The sequence below is a fragment of the Nicotiana tomentosiformis genome, chromosome 5 (genome assembly GCF_000390325.3).
Source record: "Nicotiana tomentosiformis chromosome 5, ASM39032v3, whole genome shotgun sequence".
Classification (NCBI taxonomy): domain Eukaryota; kingdom Viridiplantae; phylum Streptophyta; class Magnoliopsida; order Solanales; family Solanaceae; genus Nicotiana; species Nicotiana tomentosiformis.
Window position 1 is genome coordinate 102,590,139 of NC_090816.1, and position 20,927 is coordinate 102,611,065.

The 20,927-nt window shown below is 39.5% G+C and overlaps 1 protein-coding gene across 1 annotated transcript; it reads right to left on the bottom strand.

Moving 5' to 3' along the window:
- Positions 1-17,630: 17,630 nt before the first annotated feature.
- On the bottom strand, positions 17,631-18,191 carry LOC138892912 (secreted RxLR effector protein 161-like). Its single transcript, XM_070176669.1, has 2 exons — positions 18,029-18,191; positions 17,631-17,908 (listed from the first exon to the last, which is right to left on the bottom strand). Exons 1-2 carry the CDS (start codon positions 18,189-18,191, stop codon positions 17,631-17,633), a joined length of 441 nt encoding a protein of 146 aa, XP_070032770.1.
- Positions 18,192-20,927: the final 2,736 nt, after the last annotated feature.

Sequence of the window (20,927 nt, forward strand, 5' to 3'; positions counted from 1 at the left end):
CTTATATGTTCGGTCTTTAATGAAAACGAAACACGATAAATTAAGGTATCAATATTTAATGTACTGCACAAAATTCATCAAATCTTTTTTGAGTTACATCATCACGAGATCCAAGTTATGTTGAGCAATTAATCAAGCTCATCTATCATTTATTGAACTAATTCTCGTCCTTGTTGAAAAGCAAGGTCATTTCCATGACATGTGTCTCATCATATATCTATTCCTCCTAAAAAAATCTAATATACTTGTACAGTCATAGAGTAAACACATATTATTAATAAGTCAAAAAATATTGTTATCTTGAATTGATTAGGTATAGCATTACATACGTTGTTGCTAAAATTAAAGGGTTTTTTTTTGTTTGGGCGTGGTATTTTTTCCTTTTGTAGTTTAGCTCTTTTAATCAGACTGTTAACATTTGAAAGCCACCAGTTAATTAAAGTAGTTGCATGTGCGAAGAGTAGCCAAAGTTTTCATTTGCTTAATTAACGATATGTCGACATAATAAGTGAGGTATGACCATCATATGTTGTTTCTTTATTATTTGGGTGGCAGTGCTAACTTTTATACCGATGTAATCTAATTTTGTTAATTGCAAAAAAAAAAATCTCTTACAGAAATACCTTAAATAATGAGTAAATTAATCCAAACATGTGACAAGCTAAATGTAGAGTAAATCCTGAAATTTTAAAGTCAATCAAACAATTACTATTCAATTTTAAATTAGTTGGTATGAGTATATACGATGCGTTGTAGTATTATATTGGGTTTGTTGTTGTTATAAAATGCGCAAATTAAAAAAAAAATTAACAAAATATATTAGACATTATTTGTACATCAATCGTCAATCTATCATAATTCTCCTTTCGTTCGTTTAATTTTTTGAGCTTACGACTAATAATGATTTGTGTGCAATTCTCAAATAAGTGGAGACAGATCATTGTGCAAATTGCAAAGGTAAGAAAGAAGTAAAGAGAAAATAAACATTTATCTACTCGACCACATACAAGAATCAGAAGCATTAATCTTGTCAATTAAATTTGTAAAATGTATAAGATTTGAAATAGGGGGACCTCCAATTGGAGTCGTTTCAAGCATGTCTCAGCTTCTGCAACCAGCCCATTTACCACTACATTAGGCAACTTCATAATCTTGTCAATTAAATTTGTAAAATGTATATGATTTTTCACCCATAGTTATGTGGCTATTGTTAGAAAATCATGCACATTTTTCAAATTTGATTGATAAGATTGTGAAGACACCTAATATAGTGGTGAACGAATTAACTAAAGAAACTACGACATGCTTAAAATGACTGCAATCGAGGATAACCCTATACTTAAGCCTGGAGGGCACGTGCCACTTACTGTGCCTCTAACAAACCAATAGAGAAATTCCATTTAACATTTTCTTCGGCAATCTCTATGCAAGAAAGCTCATTGCTTGCACGGTCTCACCATAACAACTTGGTGACTCATTGATTCAATTTTGATGAACTTCATATAGAAAAGTATTCGTATAGGTTTGGGGCAATTTTTTCGAACAATTTATAGGTAGTAGGTTTGGAACATTTATGAGACATTAAAAAAAGAAGCTAAAATAACCTGTAAAATGGAGAAGTGCAGAAAGGAAATAGAGAATGCAATTGTTCTGTGAGGGGGACATGCTAAAGTTAGAAAGAATCCTACAATTATGAAATATGGAAAATATATAAATAACTTTCTAAATTGTTTTACAATTAGATTTTAGAAATCAAAATTACACCTAACCTAACTTAAAAACATACCAAAACATAAATTTAATCTTGATTGCAAGGCTAAATTATTTCATTTCTTTATTTGTTCGATCAAAAGTATATAAATCTTAAAGTTGTTTTCTTATCTGCATATGCACTCGTTTGTTAACAAACTCGTTCCTACTTAATTTTTAGCTACTTTATAATACTAATTTTGCTAGGTTAAATTTTTTGGCTCACTAACTTGATTGATTTGTAATGATTGAAGTATATAATACTCATTGTCATGTTAGGTTGAGGTACTGCAGGAGAAAAATAGCCAAAATTGATTTAATTTATCATAATCAATTAGTTAACTATTGGTTTACCATATTTTAAAACACGGAAAGAATTATTGGATTATCATATTATCTAACCAAACTCTATCTTATATAAAATGATATTGCCAGAGTATGATTAACCTCTGGATTTGAATCATAGCTTATATTCCAGATATTGGCCATAATTAATAATAATATTTTGTAGTCTTCTTGTTTTTAGTTTATTATCATTTTCTTTGTGTGTAAAGTAGTCCTTCTATGACTTTGTAGGTGCTAATCTTGTATTTGTTTTCAAGTCGGCAGACTATTGCATTTAGCAGTTAACTGAGCCCATAATTATAAATTTGCAAGTCAATACAGTTGGTAGAACGTGCTTATTGTTAAGTGCAGGAAAAGAAACATACTAGTTGTGTCCATAAATGTATTATTGATCATTATATTTCTTCACTTGCATTTTTCGCATTTTGATGACTTCTCATCTTTCTTTTTTATTTAGGAAACTTAAATGTAGTAATTGACATTTGATCATTTGGTCACATATTAGACTTGGCCCGACATTAGGAGTGTCAATGGATATGTAACGATCCGACCAGTCGTTTTACTTTTTAGAACCCCGTTCTCCTAAATAAGACTCCCCGTACGTGCTTTTACTATTTTATGACTTGCGGGGATGGTTAGTTCAGGATTTGGAAGGGTTCGGGTTGAAATCGGAACATTTGGTTCCTTAAGGTTGGCTAAAAAAGCTAAGTTTGACTTCGGTTAACGTTTTGAGTAAACGGCCTCGGAATCGGGATTTGACGGTTTCAATAGATTCGTATGATGATTTCGGACTTGAGCGTATATTCGAATCGGGTTTTGGATGATCCGGGAGCGTCTCGGTGCCTAATAGTGAAAGTTGGCTCTTTGAATGCTTTAAAGTTCTTTAAATTTGGTTTGAAGTAGGATTTGGTATTATCGAGCTCCAATTGGGATTCCAAGATCGGGAATAGTTTTTTAATGTCGTTTATGACTTGCACGCAAAATTTGGTGTCATCCAAATAGTCTAAGTATGATTCGGCGCGTTCGGAGCGATTTAGTAACTTGAAGTTCAAAACTTGATTCAATTTGGTTTTGGGGTGTGATTCTTGGTTTTGTTGTTGTTTTAGGCGTTCCAAGAGTTCGAGTAGGTCCGTATTATGTTTAAAGACTTATTGGTATAGTTGGACGGGGTCCCGAGGGGCTCGGGTGTGTTTCGGACTGCCCGAAATTAAGTTGAAAACACCAGATTTTCTGTTCTGGTTTCCTTCTTCGCGAACGCGGAAAGCCCTCACGTTCGCGATGAGAATTCGGGGACGCTCGCGTATGCAGGGCCGCGTTCGCAGATGCCTGGACCCCTTTGGCCTTCGCGTTCACATTGGGCAGGCCCTATTCGCGTAGAAGCCTGGGCCTGAGCCTGGGCAACCCAGTTGCCTTACGCGTTCGCGTGTTAGGCCTCGCGTTCCCGAGGAGTAGGCGGACCAGTGCACCGCTTTCGCGTGGGTCCTCTCGCGTTCGCGTACAGCCTTTTCCTGCGCTCTTCAGTTTAGCTTTTGTGATCGCGAAAGCATGGCCACGATCGCGTAAGGACCACTGGGCAGAAACAACTTTTAAAAACAGGACCTAGGCTATTTTGGCTCATTTTCTTTCATCTCTTGGGCGATTTTGGAGCTCTTGGAGAGGGGTTTTCACCTAGCTTTTGAAGGTGAGTAATTTATACCTAATGTGAGTTTAATACATAGATTATGGGTATATTTTAACATGTAAATTTGTGAAAAATATGGGTTTAGATGAAAAACCTAGGTTTTTGATAAAAATGGGATTTAACCACGAAATTTGTTATAGAATTTAGTGAAAATCATATATTTGAGTTCATGAGGTTATGGGTAACAATGTTCTTCAAATATTTCCGAAATTCGGGCTCAGGGCCCAGGGGTGAATTTTAGGAATCCTACATTTAGGGTTGGGTAATCACTTTAATAGTTGGAATATGAACTTTTGAACATGTAATGATTAATTTATATACCATTTGACTAGTTTTGGATTGTTCGGCACCGAGTTGAGGCTGAGAGTGAATTTGAGGCCGGAGAGTAAGCTTTGAGACGAGGTAAGTCTCTTTTCTAACCTTATAAGAGGGAATTAACCCCATAGGTGAATTAATTAATATGTGCTTCTATTTGTGGGGGCTATATACGCACGAGGTAACGAGAGTCCATACGTAACTACTAATTATACTTATGTCAGTAGTCTAGGACCCATACCATGCTATGTTTGCACCCTACTTGTAAACTTAATTGCTTAAATCATGTTGGAACTTGATAAAGGAATGGTAGAAGGTTAAATTTCATTTACTTAAATTCTTGGACGGGCTACTTGACTATTATTGAGAATTGATGTTTCTTTAAATAATTGCCTCTTAATAAATCTTGAATTGGCTGTTATAAAGTATTTTCTTTTTTCGTGGAGCGGGCCAAACGCCCTGGTAGTAGATAGATGCATCAATGGTTCGTGTCGTTCGACCCTAGGCAGTGCACAGTTTAAATTTTTTTTATGTCTGATCGGGCCGTAGGACCTCGGCATAAATTGCGCGTGATAAATCTTTGGAACCAATTATAATTGATATTATTTCATTGGCTTGATATATAAACTGTTAAATGACTTGGGATTTACTATTAGAGAAATGATTGTTTATTACTTCCTGTGATTGAGTTTTTAGCTATATTTATGTAATCCATGCTTAGTTATAATTTTGACATTTTATTGTTAGCCCATAGTAAGTGTTAGAGTTGGCCCCTCGTCACTACTTCTTCGAGGTTAGACTAGATACTTATTGGGTACATGTTGTTTATGTACTCACGCTACACTTCTGCACTTCATATGCAGGATCTGAGGCAGGTGCATCTGGATATCAGTCTGGCGCGCACACTTGATCACTACTACGAGATTACATGGTGAGCTGCCTTCCGAGCCCGTTCTGCAGCAGCCGGAGTCTTTCTTTTGCTTATTTTTTGCCTATTTCATTTTAGACAGTAGGCTAGTATTCTTTTATATATTCTACTAGTAACTCATACATTTGTGACACCAGGTCTTGATGATTTATGCTAGTAGACACTTGACATTTTTTGAGGGGTTATTTAACTTGTCTCACGTGCATACGAAATTGGATCTATCATTTTTATTAAATCTTACTTCTTATTTATGCACAACTAAGAACAAAATCAATTATTTTAAATCTTTAAAAGAAGGGATCACAGAGTTAGTTCACTTTCGGCTTGCCTAGCGATAACGTTGGGTGCCATCACGGCCCACAGGGGAAATTGGGTCATGACAACATAGTATCAGAGCTCTAGGTTTACATAGGTCTCACAAGTTATGAGCAGGCCTAATATAGTCTTGCGGATCGGTGCGGAGACATCTGTACTTATCTTCGAGAGGCTATAGGGTGTTAGGAAACTACTCTTTCTTCATCTCCTATCGTGCAGTTGATGTTATACTAAGTGTCTTTCTCTTATTCTCTCACAGATGGTGAGAACGCGTACGGCGGATGTTCCAGACCCAGGAGGGGCTGGTCCCCTTGTTGCTAGAGGTTGAGGCAAAGGTCGGGGGGTGCCAACCCGAGGTAAGGGACGGGGACGTCCTAGAGCTTCCCCAGCCATACCACCAACGGATTCAGTAGAGGATCCCACTATTGAGGAGCAGGGCGAGGTGCCTGCACCGGAGCCAGCCCCGATAGATTTCATGTCAGCACCGGGCTTTCAGGAGGTTATATGTCGTATGCTGAGGTTCATGGATACTATGACCCAAACTGGTTTATTTCCAGCAGACCCAGTCACATCTCAGGCGAGAGGGGGAGCACATACCCTTACTGCTCAGGCTCCGAGACATGCAGATATCGTATATCAGACCCCGGGTGCACTACCCATGGGCAGAGCCCAGCCAGTTGCAGCAGTTGTACCTGAGCCTAGACCAGTTGCAGTCGGTGAGCCGCAGAAGCTATTGGATAGATGGACCAGGCTTTACCCTCTTATCTTCAGAGGTGAGCGACATGAGGACCCCCAGGACTTCAATGATAGGTGCAGGGACACACTGCACAACATAAGTATATTAGAGTCTCATGGGGTGGATTTCACTACTTTTCAGCTGGAGGGCAGGGCCTATAGGTGGTGGCAGTCTCATCTTCTCGGCAGACCAGCAGGTTTTCCTCCCATGACTTGGGATCAGTTTACACGCCTTTTCTTGGATAGGTATATTCCACCCTCCCATAGGGAAGAGTTGCGGTTTAAGTTTAAGCGGCTCCACCAGGGTCAGATGTCAGTGACCGATTATGAGGTGAGGTTCTCTGAGTTGTCTCGCCATGCACTTATGATACTTTCTACTGACGCGGAGAGAGTGTGAAGGTTTGTTGTAGGGTTACACTCAGGTATTCAGGCCACTATGGCCCAGGAGGTTGAGATGTGGACTTCTTATCAACTAGTAGTGGAGATAGCTCAGAGGATTGAGGGTTACCGTCAGAGAGGTAGAGAGCAGATACAGCGGTACAAGCGGGTTCGTTATTCCGGAGAGCTTAGAGGTGGCCCGGCTGATGGAAAAGGTCAGTTTGGGAGAGTTTAACCTAGCAGGCCCACATATCCAGCATCGTCGCCTCCTCGGGGTGCTCCAGTTTGACCTTATTTTAGTGCCATGCCAGAGAGTTCCTACCACCCACCAGTTATTCAGGGTTCCTCCAGTGGGTATTCAGGCCATCAGGGTCAGACTTTAGGTCAGCAGCCCTTTGTACCGAGAGGTTATTTTGAGTGCGGGGATTTTAGTCACATGCGGAGTTTCTGCCCCAAGCTTCGAGGCAAGGCAGTGCAGCAGGTTTCTCAGCCTATGATTACAACACCAGTAGCCACACCAGTCGTCCGACTGCCCATAGGCGGAGGACAAGTAGGTAGGGCCCGTCCTAGAGGTGGAGGCCAGGCAGGTGGCACTCCAGCTAGATTCTATGCTTTCTCGGCCAGACCAGATGCAGTGCCCTCAGATGCCGTGATCATAGGTACTATTTCTGTTTGCGGTAGGGATGCTTTGTTATTATTTGATCAAGGGTCTACCTATTCATATGTGTCGTCTCTGTTTTTTCATTTCCTGGATGTTCCTCGTGAGTCCTTGGGTACTCCTGTTTATATGTCCACTCCAGTGAGCGATTTTGTTGTTGTGGATCGGGTCTACCGATCCTGCATTGTTACATTTTGTGGCTATGAGACTAGAGCGGATCTTCTACTGCTCGATATGACCGATTTTGAGGTTATCCTAGGCATGGACTAGTTATCTCCATATCACACCATCCTTGATTGTCATGCCAAGATTGTTACCTTGGCGATGCCAGAGTTGCCTAGGTTGGAGTGGAAGGGTTCGTCTGTCAGCACACCTAGTCAGATTATCTCTTTTATGAAGGCTTAACACGTGGTCGAGAAGGGTTATTTGGCTTATCTAGCCTATGTTCTGGATACTACCGTAGAGTCTCCGGCGATTGATTCAGTACCATAGTCTGGGTGTTCTCCAATGTGTTTCCTTTCGATCTTCCAGGCATGCCACCAGATCGTGATATCGATTTCTGCATTGATTTCGCTCCAGTACCCAGCCTATATATATCCCACCGTACCGTATGGCTCCAAAAGAGTTGAAGGAACAACTTTAGGAGTTTTTAGGAAAGGGGTTCGTCAGGCCGAGTGTATCACCTTGGGGTGCACCAGTGTTATTTGTAAAGAAGAAAGATGGAACTATGCGGATGTGCATTGATTACCGAAAGTTGAACAAAGTTACCATTAAGAACAAGTACCCGTTGCCGCGTATTAATGATTTGTTTGACCAGTTACAGGGTACTAGGGTGTTCTCTAAGATCGACTTGAGATCGGGGTACCATCAGTTGAAGATTCGGGATTCGGATGTTTCGAAGACTGCTTTTTGGACTAGATACGGCCATTATGAGTTTCTAGTGATGTCCTTCGGTTTGACTAATACCCCATCGGCGTTTATGGATTTGATGAACAGGGTGTTCAGGACTTATATTGATCAATTCTTCATTGTCTTCATTGATGACATTTTGATCTATTCGCGCAGCATGGAGGAGCACGAGCAGGATTTGAGAGTGGTGCTTCAGACATTGCGGGAACAGAAGCTATATGCTAAGTTCTCCAAGTGTGAGTTTTGGCTAGATTATGTAGCATTCTTAGGGCATGTTGTATCAGGTGAGGGTATTAAGGTGGATCCCAAGAAGATTGAGGCAGTTCAGAGTTGGCCTCGTACCACTTCGCCGACTGAGATTAGGAGCTTCTCGGGGTTAGCAGGTTATTATCGTTGATTTGTGGAAGGCTTCTCATCTATAGCAGCACCTTTAACTAGATTGACCCAGAAGGGTGCTCCGTTCCATTGGTCCGATGATTTTGAGGCGAGCCTCCAGAAGCTCAAAATAGCTTTGACTACAGCACCAGTTCTAGTGCTGCCTTCCGGTTCGGGGATGTATACTATGTATTTAGATGCTTCACGCGTTGGTTTGGGTTGTGTATTGATCCAGAAGGGGCGAGTTATTGCATATGCTTTACGTCAGCTGAAGCCCCATGAGAAGAATTAACCTGTACACAATTTGGAATTGGCCGCGATTGTTCATGCTCTTAAGATCTGGAGGCATTATCTTTATGGGGTGTCCTGTGAGTTTTACACTGATCATCGCAGCTTGCAGCATCTGTTCAAGCAAAGGGATCTCAATTTGAGGCAGCGCAGATTGCTTGAGTTACTGAAGGATTATGATATCACCATTCTTTATTATCCGGGCAAGGCGAATGTAGTCGCGGATGCCTTGAGCAGAAAGGCAGATATTATGGGTAGCTTGGCATTCATTTCAGCAGAGGAGAGGCCACTAGCTTTGGACATTTAGTCCTTGGCTAACAGACTTATGAGATTGGATATTTCAGAGCCCAGTCGAGTTCTTACATGCGTCGTTGCCCAGTCTTCACTATTGGATCTGATCAAGACTCAATAGTTTGATGATCCGCACTTGTTGGTTCTCAGAGAGACGGTACTACAAGGTGGTTCCAAGGAGGTTACTATCGGCGAGGATGGTGTTCTGCGACTCTAGGGTCGTCTATGTGTTCCTAATGTCGATGGCTTGAGGGAGAGAATTCTATATGAGGTACACAGTTCTCGGTATTACATTTATTCAGGTGCTACGAAGATGTATCGTGAGATGAGGCAGCATTATTGGTGGCGGCGGATGAAGAAATACATAGTTGAGTATGTATCTAGATGCCTAAATTTCCAGCAGGTTAAGTATGAGCACCAGAGGCCAGTGGCCTACTCTAGCAGATGACTATACCTGAGTGGAAGTGGGAGCGCACTATCATGGACTTTGTAGTTGGGTTGCCGCAGACCTTGCGGAAGTTTGATGCAGTTTGGGTCATTGTCGATAGGTTGACCAAGTCGACACACTTCATTCCGGTGGTGACTACATATACTTCAGAGAGGTTGGCCCAGATTTATATTTAGGAGATACTTCGGTAGCATGGTGTGCCTGTTTCCATCATATCAGATAGAAGCCCTCAGTTTACTTCGCATTTCTGGAGAGCAGTACAGAGTGAGTTGGGGACTCGTGTGGAGTTCAGCACAGCATTTCATCCACAGACCGGCGGGCAATCGGAGCGGACATTTCAGATCTTGGAGGACACGCTAAGAGCATGTGTGATTGACTTTGGAGGGCATTGAGATTGATTCTTGCCCTTGGCCGAGTTTGCTTACAACAACAGTTATCAGTCCAGCATCGAGATGGCTCCATTTGAGGCTTTATATGGTCGACAATGTCGTTCTCCCATCGGTTGGTTTGAGCCCGACGATGCTAAGTTATATGGTACTGATTTGGTGAAGGATGTCTTGAAAAAGGTAAAGTTGATTCAGGAGCAACTCCACACAGCACAGTCCAGACAAAAAGGTTACGCAGATCAGAAGGCGCGTGATGTATCATTTATGGTGGGCGAGAAGGTTCTCTTGAAATTCTCGCCGATGAAGGGGATTATGAGGTTCGGGAAGAAGGGTAAGTTGAGCCCAAGGTTTATAGGCTCATTTAAGGTGTTGAGACGAGTTGGAGAGGTTGCTTATAAGCTTTCTTTGCCTCCCAATCTATTGGGAGTCCATCCGATTTTCTACATGTCTATGCTTCGGAGGTATCATGTCGACTTGTCACATGTGTTAGACTTCAGCACGATTGAGTTAGATGAGAGCCTGGGTTATGAGGAGCAGCCAGTTGCCATTGTTGATAGGCAGGTTCGCCAGTAGAGATCTAAGAGGATTTCCGCGGTAAAGGTTTAGTGTAGGGGCCAACCAATCGAGAAGGTGACTAGGGAGTCCGAGGAGGACATGCGGAGCAGATATACACACTTATTCCACACTCCAGGTATGATTCTAGACCCGCTTAAAGACGAACGTTTGTTTAAGAAGTGGAGAATGTAACGACCCGACCGGTAATTTTGCTTTCTATAACCCTGTTCCCCTAAATAAGACTCCCCATACGTGATTTTACAGTTTTTTGGCTTGCGGGTATGGTTAGTTCGGGATTTGGAAGGGTTCGGGCTGAAATCAAAAAACTTGGTTCCTTAAGATTGGCTAAAAAGGCTAAGTTTGACTTCGGTCAAAGTTTTGAGTAAATGACCTCGGAATCAGGATTTGACGATTCCAATAGGTTCGTATGATGATTTCGGACTTGGGCGTATGTTTGGATCGGGTTTTTGATGACCCGGGAGCGTCTCGGCGCCTAATAGTGACAGTTAGTTCTTTGAAGGCTTTAAAGTTCTTTAAATTTGGTTTGAAGTAGGATTTGATGTTATCGAGGTCCAATTGAGATTCCGAGATTGGGAATAGTTTCGTAATGTCATTTATGACTTGAACGCAAAATTTAATGTCATTCCGAGTAGTCTAAGTATGATTCGGCTCGTTCGAAGCGATTTGAAAACTTGAAGTTCAAAACTTGATTCAATTTGATTTTGGGGTGTGATTCTTGGTTTTGTTATTGTTTTACGCATTCCGAGAGTTCGATCAGGTCTGTATTATATTTATAGAATTGTTGGTATAGTTGGACGGGGTCCCGAGGGGCTCGGATGTATTTCGAACTGCTCAGAGTTAAGTTGAAAACACCGGATCTTCTGTTCTGGTTTCCTTCTTCGCGAACGCGGAAAGACCCTCGCATTCACGATGAGGATTTGGGGACTGGGGGCTTTTTCCCTTCACTTTCGTGTATGCAGGGCCGTGTTCACGGAGGCCTGGACCCCTTTGGCCTTCGCGTTCACATTGGGGAGGCCGTGTTCGCGTAGAATCTTGGGCCTGGGCAACCTAGTTGCCTGACGCGTTCGCGTGTTGGGCCTCACGTTCACGAGGAGTAAGCGGCCCAGTGCACCGCGTTCATATGGGTCCTCTCGCGTTTGCGTAGAGCCTTTTCCCGGGCTCCTCAGTTTCACTTTCGTGATCGCGAGAGCATGGCCGCGATCGCGTATAAGGACCACTGGGCAGAAACATGTTTTAAAAACAAGACTTAGGCTATTTGGGCTCATTGTCTTTCATCTCTTGGGCAATTTTGGAGCTCTTGGAGAGGGATTTTCACCTAGCTTTTGAAGGTAAGTAATTTCTATCTAATGTGTGTTTAATACATAGATTATGGGTAGATTTTAACGTGTAAATTTGTGGAAAATATGGGTTTAGATGAAAACCCTAGGTTTTTGATGAAAATGGGATTTAATCACAAAATTTGTTATGGAATTTAGTGAAAATCATATATTTGAGTTCATGAAGTTATGGGTAACAACTTTCTTCAAAAATTTCTGGAATCCAAGCACGTGGGCCCGGGGGTGAATTTTAGGAATCCTACATATAGGGTTGGGTAATCACTTTAATAGTTGGAATATGAACTTTTGAATATGTATTGATTAATTTATATACCATTTGACTAGTTTTCGATTGTTCAGCACCGAGTTGAGGCTTTAGAGTGAATTTGAGGCCGAAGAGTAAGGTTTGAGACGAGGTAAGTCTCTTTTCTAACCTTGTAAGAGGGAATTAACTTAATTGCTTAAATCATGTTGGAACTTGATAAAGGAATGGTAGAAGGTTAAATTTCATTTACATAAATTCTTGGACGGGCCACTTGACTGTTATTAAGAATTGGTGTTTCTTTAAATAATTGCCTCTTAATAAATCTTGAATTGGTTGTTATAAAGTATTTTCTCTTTTCGTGGAGCGGGCCGAACGCCTCAGTAGCAAATAGATGCATCTATGGTTCTTGCCGTTCGACCCTCGGCAGTGCAAATTTTTAAATATTTTTATGTTGGTTCGGGCCGTACGACCTTGGAATAAATTGCGCGTGATAAATCTTCGGAACCAATTATACTTGATATTGTTTCATTGGCTTGATATATAAACTGTTAAATGATGGAAATAAACTTGGGATTTACTATTAGCGAAAAGATTGTTTATTACTTCCTGTGATTGAGTTTTTAGGTATATTTATATAATCCATGCTTAGTTATAATTTTGACATTTTATTGTTAGCCCATAGTAAGTATCGGAGTCGGCCCCTCGTCACTACTTCTTCGAGGTTAGACTAGATACTTATTGGGTACAGGTTGTTTATATACTCACACTACACTTCTGCACTTAATGTGCAAGATATGAGGCAAGTGCATCTGGATATCAGTCCGGCACGCACACTTGATCACTACTACGAGACTACACAGTGAGCTGCCTTCCGAGAACGTTCTGCAGCAGCCGGAGTTTCTTTTGCTTATTTTCTATCAATTTCGTTTCAGACAGTAGGCTAGTATTCTTTTGTATATTCTACTAGTAGCTCATACACTTGTGACACCAGATCTTGGTGATTTATTCTAGTAGACACTTGACGTTTTTTGGGGGGTTGTTTAACTTGTCTCACTTGCTTACAAAATTGGATCTATCATTTTTATTAAATCTTACTTCTTATTTATGCACAACTAAAAAAATTAATTATTTTAAATCTTTAAAAGAAGGGATCACAGAATTAGTTCATTGTCGGCTTGCCTAGCGATAACGTTGGGCATCATCACGGCCCATAAGGGAAATTGGGTCGTGACATGATATTTAAAAACCAACTAAATCGAAATGTACTGTACCGAATTGATTTTTAAGTTTCTTTTAATAAAACCGTAGGTTTTTATATAAATTTATAAGTGTACCGATAATTAGGGTAGGTTTTTTATTTTACAAAAATAAACCGAAAAATACCGAACCGTACCGAATAAATTATGTGATCAATATATTTATATATTTAGTTTAAAAATAATAATGCATTAAATTTTTTCTTGGGCCATAGAATTATGAAAATTGTTACAAGTCAACAAGTAAGTAATCTCAAAATTCTAATTCCCAACCTATTATGCTACTCCTATTGAAACTAAATTATTTTCAGCATATTCACTAACAAGATACAAGGTATTTTAGCGTTTATGAGTAGCAAACTACAATATATTGAATATGTTTTCTTTCGTATGATTTGGATTTATCTTTTTAAATATTTAATCTTTTATCGACTTTATTCGTTGGTCCCCGCTTGGTTAATATCTTTCTACTCGTTTGATTTATATTTTCTTTATCTTTTCTTAGTTTCTTTTACTGCTGTAAAATGATTGATGGATCTATACTCTGGCCATCTTTCATGTTTTTTTAATGCATAACCCTTTAAATAGTAAAATGTCTAGGGAATTTTGCTAAGCCCTATAAATATACTTATGTTATTGCATTCTACTTCTACTAGTGACTTTTATATGACATTTAAAAAAATACCGAAAATAAACCAAACCGTACCGACACCGAAGAGAAACCGACATGATTGGGACGGGTTTGAAAGGTATAATTTTGGTTATACATAATAGAATAGCTGAAAAATTGGTACGGTACAAATTTTATAAAATAATCGGACGAACCGAATCATTGACACCCCTACCCGACATCATATCAGTGAATAGCAGACATTTAAGTATTTCTTTCTTCATTTTGGTTTATTTTAATTATAAAACCTCATAGAATTTTCATTTTAGTGATAACTTAAAATTTCTCAACACTTATCTTTAAAACAATCTCAAATAATGCGGGCCTGACAGAAGTATCTCACCGGAAAGAGTTTAAGGATTAACTCTAACTTGTAGCAACACACCACAGGCTGTTGCGACTACTTCAAGTTAACTCTAACTTGAAAGATACAACTCGAGTTTACAACCTCTTACAAACCTGAGGATTAACTCTAACCCTTATAACAACACACTACAGGTGTTGCGACTACTTCAATTTAACTCTAACTTGAATGATACAACTTAGTATATGTGTGTCACTTGTATATGTGTGTCACATGTAACCTCAGTATATATGTCTCAATTCAGCTTTACTTCAGTATATGTGTGTCACCTGTAAAAGAGAACAAAATTGATATTTAAAGAGTTGGTAGAATAAGGATTAACTAGAGGTCTAATGCTTTACTCTTCCTTGGTGGAAGAGTTCTTGTTATCTTCAACTTCTAACTATTATCTTATCTTGGATAGAGTTCTCTTCAAGTAAGGAGTCATGCTCCTTATCAATTATGCAACCTTTCGTTTAGGGAATATCAGATGTAGCTACTTATACTTATCCCCTTCACGTGTAAGACTTGTGCTTGAATCTGCTTGTGTCCTGTGTACATTGTCGATGGACCTGGTTCATGCATGTGTTCCTTTGTCAATCATCAAAATAAAAATCACTCAGACCAAAACATTTTCCCTTTTTGATGATGACAAACTCTGTGCTTTTCATAAGCATGGAACATATTTCAAATCAGCTCAACATCAACACAGTATTTAGAACATTTTTCATTTATTGTTAGAAATCATCAAGGACCAGGTTCATTTAGTCCAAAGCAAAAGCACCACATATCTTCCCTTTTTGGCATCATCGAAAAGTTTCATAATTAAGTTAAGTAACAAAATTTTAGCCAATCTTACTCATGGCCACTGAAGCTACTTCAAATGCAATCATGGATTCAATATTCTCTTATCAATCTAAGGATATTAGCCATCTAAAATATATAAGCAAATAATTAGAGCAAAGGCAGTGAATATTATTGATAAGATTCTTCCACAAAGCATAAAAAGAAATAAAAGCGCAGAACCATGAGCAAAAAGCAAACAAAAATAATCCCACTTGGGTCACTGGTTACAAACTAGGCTTAGGAAGGGTTTAGGACTGGGAAGGACCATGTTCTTGGTTCTTGGCTTGAAGCAGCTTCAGCATATCTTGAAGAATACCATCATTCTTCCCTTTCTCTTTTGGCAGCTCAGACTTGAGAGAATAGCTCTTCTACTTCAGCCAACCGCTTCTTCAGCCTTTCAATCTCATCATCCTTCACTATTTTCGTCCACTATTTGTGCCTTCTTGCTCATTTTGGCTGACCTAGTTTGTTTAGACATAACCGAGCCTTTGCCTCAGCTTTTATTTCTTGAGAATTCTTTTGATAAGTCTTTCTTCTTTTAGCACTAGGTGTGGGTATTTTCACATCCTTATCTTCATCTTCAAGAACCAGGTTCATCTCCTCAATTTGGACTACTCCACTTGGCTTACAAGTTTTTTTCTTTCTTTTGGAAGCGACTTTCTTGGCACTCTCAACTAAGGCCTTTATCAAGTTGGCCTCACTCTGCTCCTTCTAGCTCCTTGTAGTTCTTCCTCTTGTGGGAGAAGTTGCTACAAGGATAGAAGGAGTAACCTTTCTCTTAGTGCCACCTATACCCTTTCTTGGAGTCTCTCAAACTTTGCTCTTCTTCTTTGGATTGTAACCTCACACCTTTTGTAGCATATCGTGAAGGGGCTCTTGTTTATTTTTAGAAAGAGAAGGAACTAGTTCATGAAACTATTTCCTCAACCTAACCAGCCCCTCTACTGCATTTCTATCACCAGAACCATCACCTATCTCTTGTGATTCTATTCCCATACTTTCATCCATAGTCTCCTCATTATCAGTAATCTTTTTGCTCCAGACAACCATTACCCTTGTTTCTTCATCTAACCTAATACGAGCGGGTGAAGTAGATCCATCCACTCGTGCTTTTTCCCTTACCCTCACATTTACTTCAATACCATCACTCTTATTTTCTTTTTCTTTTTTCTTTTTACCACAAATTTTATCAGTATCAACTATTTATACACCAGTAACTAGACCAACCAGAACAAATCTTATCTCAAGATTTTCAGCAACTTCAAAGGCAATATAAGAAAATTTTAGCCTAGTTATCTGTTCAGTTTCAAATCAAACTGGTTATTCCCCCTCAGTTGCAGACGTGAAGGCCTCATCTGATTTTTAGGGTTTCTCTGCTTGACTGGCATGTAGCTTCTCATTTAGTTTCTTGGTATGTTCACTATTGGCCACTGTTTTACGTGCAAGTATCTTGACACGCCCTTTCTTGGGAGTTTGGGTGGTTGATAGTATAAGTGAAGGTTCTTTGGGTGATGAAGATGGGTTTTCAGTGTTCTTGGTATTTTCAGGTAAGTTGGCCATTAGATCAGTGTAGATAGACGAAGAGGTTGAGAGATTTTTAGGGTTTTGTAAGGTTTGGTCTTTAGAAAATGAGAGATGAAAGAGGATGATAATTTTAGATCAATTTAAAGAGGGGAAAGTTGAGTGTATAACGGCACCTTTTTGAAGTCTAGAGGTCTAATCACATTGGGAGTTTCAATTTGAAAAGACGTTGGACTCTTCCCTAGATTTTCGGCAATTATGGCGCGTGGGACTCTTGGTGAAATTGGTATGTTTGTAACTGATTGGTTCAAAAATTAGTTTGGGACAAAGTGGGACTCCTTTTAGATCATGATCCAAATGCAGTTATTTTAAATTATGTGGAGTGTAGAATACATACCTTGTAAGATCGATGAACTAGGTTCTTCACTAAAAATTATCTTGTGTAAGACTGAATTTTCCAAGAAAATAAGGGTAATATCTTAGACATCAATGAGATATTTTAGCACAAGGCACAAGAGTATACTAATAAAAGTATGAGTCTCAGCAATATCTAATCTAATTATTTATAAAATTCACAAATTATCTAACCGATTATTGAGTTAGGACCGGTTCCTTTTAGGTGATCTTAATCATCCCTAATTCTAAAATATTCCTCCCAAAGTGATCTCTACTTAAAGATTTTGTGAAGATGTTAGCTATTTGCTTATCAGTAGCACAAAATTCCATAATTATCAAACACTTCTCAAAGTTGTCCCTCAAAAAATGATGCCTAACATCTATATGCTTAGTTCTTTTGTGATGAAACCGGTTCTTGGTCATACTAATTACGCTGGTGTTGTTAAAAAGATAGTGATACAACATACATTAATTTCAAAGTCCATTAATTATTGCTTAATCCACAAATAATTGAGCACAACATGAAGCAGCAGCCGCATACTCAGCTTCAGCAGTAGATAAAGCCACGGAGTTTTACTTTTTTGGTGGCCCAAGATACAAGACATGAGCTAAAGAAATATGACATACCTGAAGTACTCTTTCAATCCATAAGAAAATCTACATAATCAGCATCAGCATATCCCACTAAATCAAAACTACTACCTTTTGGACACCATAGGCAAAAATCAGTTGTGCCTTTTAAGTATCTCAATATCCTTTTGACTGCCTTCAAGTGAGACTCCTTTGGATTTGTCTGAAATCTAGTACAAAGGCCTACACTGAAAATAGAGTTAGGCTTTCTAGCAGTGAGATATAACAAAGAGTCAATCATTCCCCTATACATATTCTGATCAACAGATGAACCAGGTTCATCCAAATCTAATTTTATGGTTGTTTCAATAGGAGTGTCAATTTCTTTGGATGTTCCTTCCCTCTAAGTTTGAGGATGAGTTCCTCTCAGGTCAGATCCCCCTGTCAAGCTGCTCTGGGCAGAAGGACCTGGTCCATCACCTGTTATTTCCTGTGATACAGCTTCAAGCTGGATAGCGGTTTCACCATTTGAATTTCTTGTCAGCCCATTCTCTTCATCATCTTGTTCTTGCCTCTCAGAAATAATGTTAGTTTCATCAAAGATAACATGCATACTTTCTTTTACACACATAGTTCCTTTATTATATATCTTTTAGGCTTTACTGTGTGAAAAATATCCCAATAATACTCCCTCATAACTTCTGGGATCAAACTTTGTCACGACCCAAAATTTCCCATCGACGAGATCGTGATGGCGCCTAACATTTAACTTGCCAGGCAAGCCAACGTTAGAGAATCATTAAACCAATTCCTTATTTTCATTCAGTAAATAATAATAATTAACTAAAATGAAATATAATAAGTGCGGAATATCGTAAAACTGTATTCATTACTACCACTCGGATTTGGAGTCACAATTCACGAGCATTCTAGAATTTACTACAAGTAATAGTATGAAATAAATACAACTGTCTGAATGAAAGAAAATAGTAGGACATAAAAAGATAGACGGGGACTTCAAGGTCTTTGAACGCCGAAAGATCTACCTTGAGTCTCCGGACAGCGGACCAATAGCAAATCTCGATCAACCTGAGCCGATATCAAAATCTGCATAGAAAGTGCAGAGTGCAGCATCAGTACAACCGACCCCATGTACTGGTAAGTGTCGAGCCTAACCTCGACGAAGTAGTGACGAGGCTAAGGCAAGGCACCTACAATCAACCTGTACAATTTAACATTGTATGCGCAAATAACTGGAATGAAGAACTAAACAGGGAATGTCGGGAGGGGAGACATACTGAGAGGAATACAGATAAAGAACTACAACAGAATGATCACCGAAGCAGTCAATATACCATGAATCAATAGGAATTAGTGAATACAATATAGAAAAATGCACGGCATCACCCTTCGTGTTTTTACTCTCAATCTCACAATAAAATTAATACAAACGACACGGCATCACCCTTCGTGCTTTTACTATCATATCATGGAACGGCATCACCCTTCGTGCATTAACACTCACAGTATGGCACGGCATCACCCTTCGTGCATTAACACTCACAATATGGCACGGCATCACCCTTCGTGCTTTTACTCTCATATCATGGCACGGCATCACCCTTCATGCATTAACACTCACAATATGGCACGGCATTACCCTTCGTGCATTAACACTCACAATATGGCACGGTATCACCATTCGTACATTAACACTCACAATATAGCACGGCATCACCCTTCGTGCATTAACACTCTCCCTTACCATAATGCAATGCATAAATAATAACAGGGAGATAGAATAACAAGTACAAACCTTACTTCGACATTTGGTTCCATAATATCAATCTCAACTTTGAAATAAAAACTCAATTATCACCAAACAATTCCATAAATATGATAAGAACGATAATTTGAACAACACCAGTATAACACGTAGCAATTTGGCATAGAAATAAGACAATATAAGAAAAATAGAGAAACATGGAAAAACAAGTAAATTGGCGGCGCATAAGTACTCGTCACCTCACATATACGCCGCTCACATGAATTTCACTTAGCAAATAATCTAAGGTTCCTAATTCCCTCAAGTCAGGATTAGACACAACACTTACCTCGCTCCGAAAGCTACTTAATTCTCAATCACAGCTTTTCCTTTGGAATTCGCCTCCAAACCACTCGTATCCATTCAAAAATGACTCAATAATATCAAATATTGCTAAAGGAATCAATTATATTGCATAAATTAAATTTCTCAATTTTTCCTCCAAAAAGTCAAAAAATCGACCCGGACCCGCTTGGTCAAAACCCGAGGTTCGGACAAAAATCTTTTTACCCATACACCCCCGAGCCCGAATATGTAATTAGTTTTGGAATCCGACCTCAAATTGAGGTCTAAATCCCCAAATTCCCGAAATCCCTATTTTCTACCCTAACCCCTAATTCTACCATGAAAACTCTAGATTTTAGGTTGCAAATTCAAGAAATGTAATGGGTAATCGAAAGAAAATGGTTTAGAATCACTTACCAACAATTTGGGGAAGGAATGACTCTTGAAAATCGCCCCTCACCCTTTGGTTTTTGAGAAAAATGAGTTTTTGGCAAAAATCCCATTTTGGATTCTGTTAAGTGCTGGGCGACAGTGTTCATCGCGTTCGCGAGAGCACTGTCGCGTTTGCAAAGTGTATGGGCTGCCAAGCATTCGCTTTTGCGAGGCAGTGCTCGTGTTCGCGTAGGCTACCCTTCCCTGGTCTTCGCGTTCGCGATGAAGAAAAGGCTGACTCCCCTTCCCCAATGCCTAACACTACACGTTCGAGATGGGCTTGTCGCGTTCGCGAAGGGTAATGCCCCCATTGCTTCACGTTCGTGACCAAGCCTTCGCGTCCACGAAGAAGAAATCCTCAGTTGCCCAGTTTACTCTTCGTGTTCGCGAGAGTACCTTCGCGAACGCGAAGAAGGACATGCCAAAACACAGACTCTGCAGAAAAACCAGATTTTCAAAGTCCAAAACATCTCGTAGCCTATCCGAAACTCACCCGAGCCCTCGGGGATCCAAACCAAACATACACACAAGTATAAAAATATCATACAAACTTGCTCGCACGATCAAATCGCCAAAATAATACCTAGAACTCTAAATTTAGCACCAAATCAAATGAAATTCTCAAGAACACTTTAAAACTTCTATTTTCTCAACTGGACGTCTGAATCACGTCAAATCAACTCCGTTTCTCACCAAATTTCACAGACATGTCTTAAATATCATAATGAACTTGTACTGGGCTACGGAACTAAAATACGGACCCGGTACTAACAATGCCAAACATCAATCATTTCTTAAAAATAATTAATTTTCATACTTTTAATT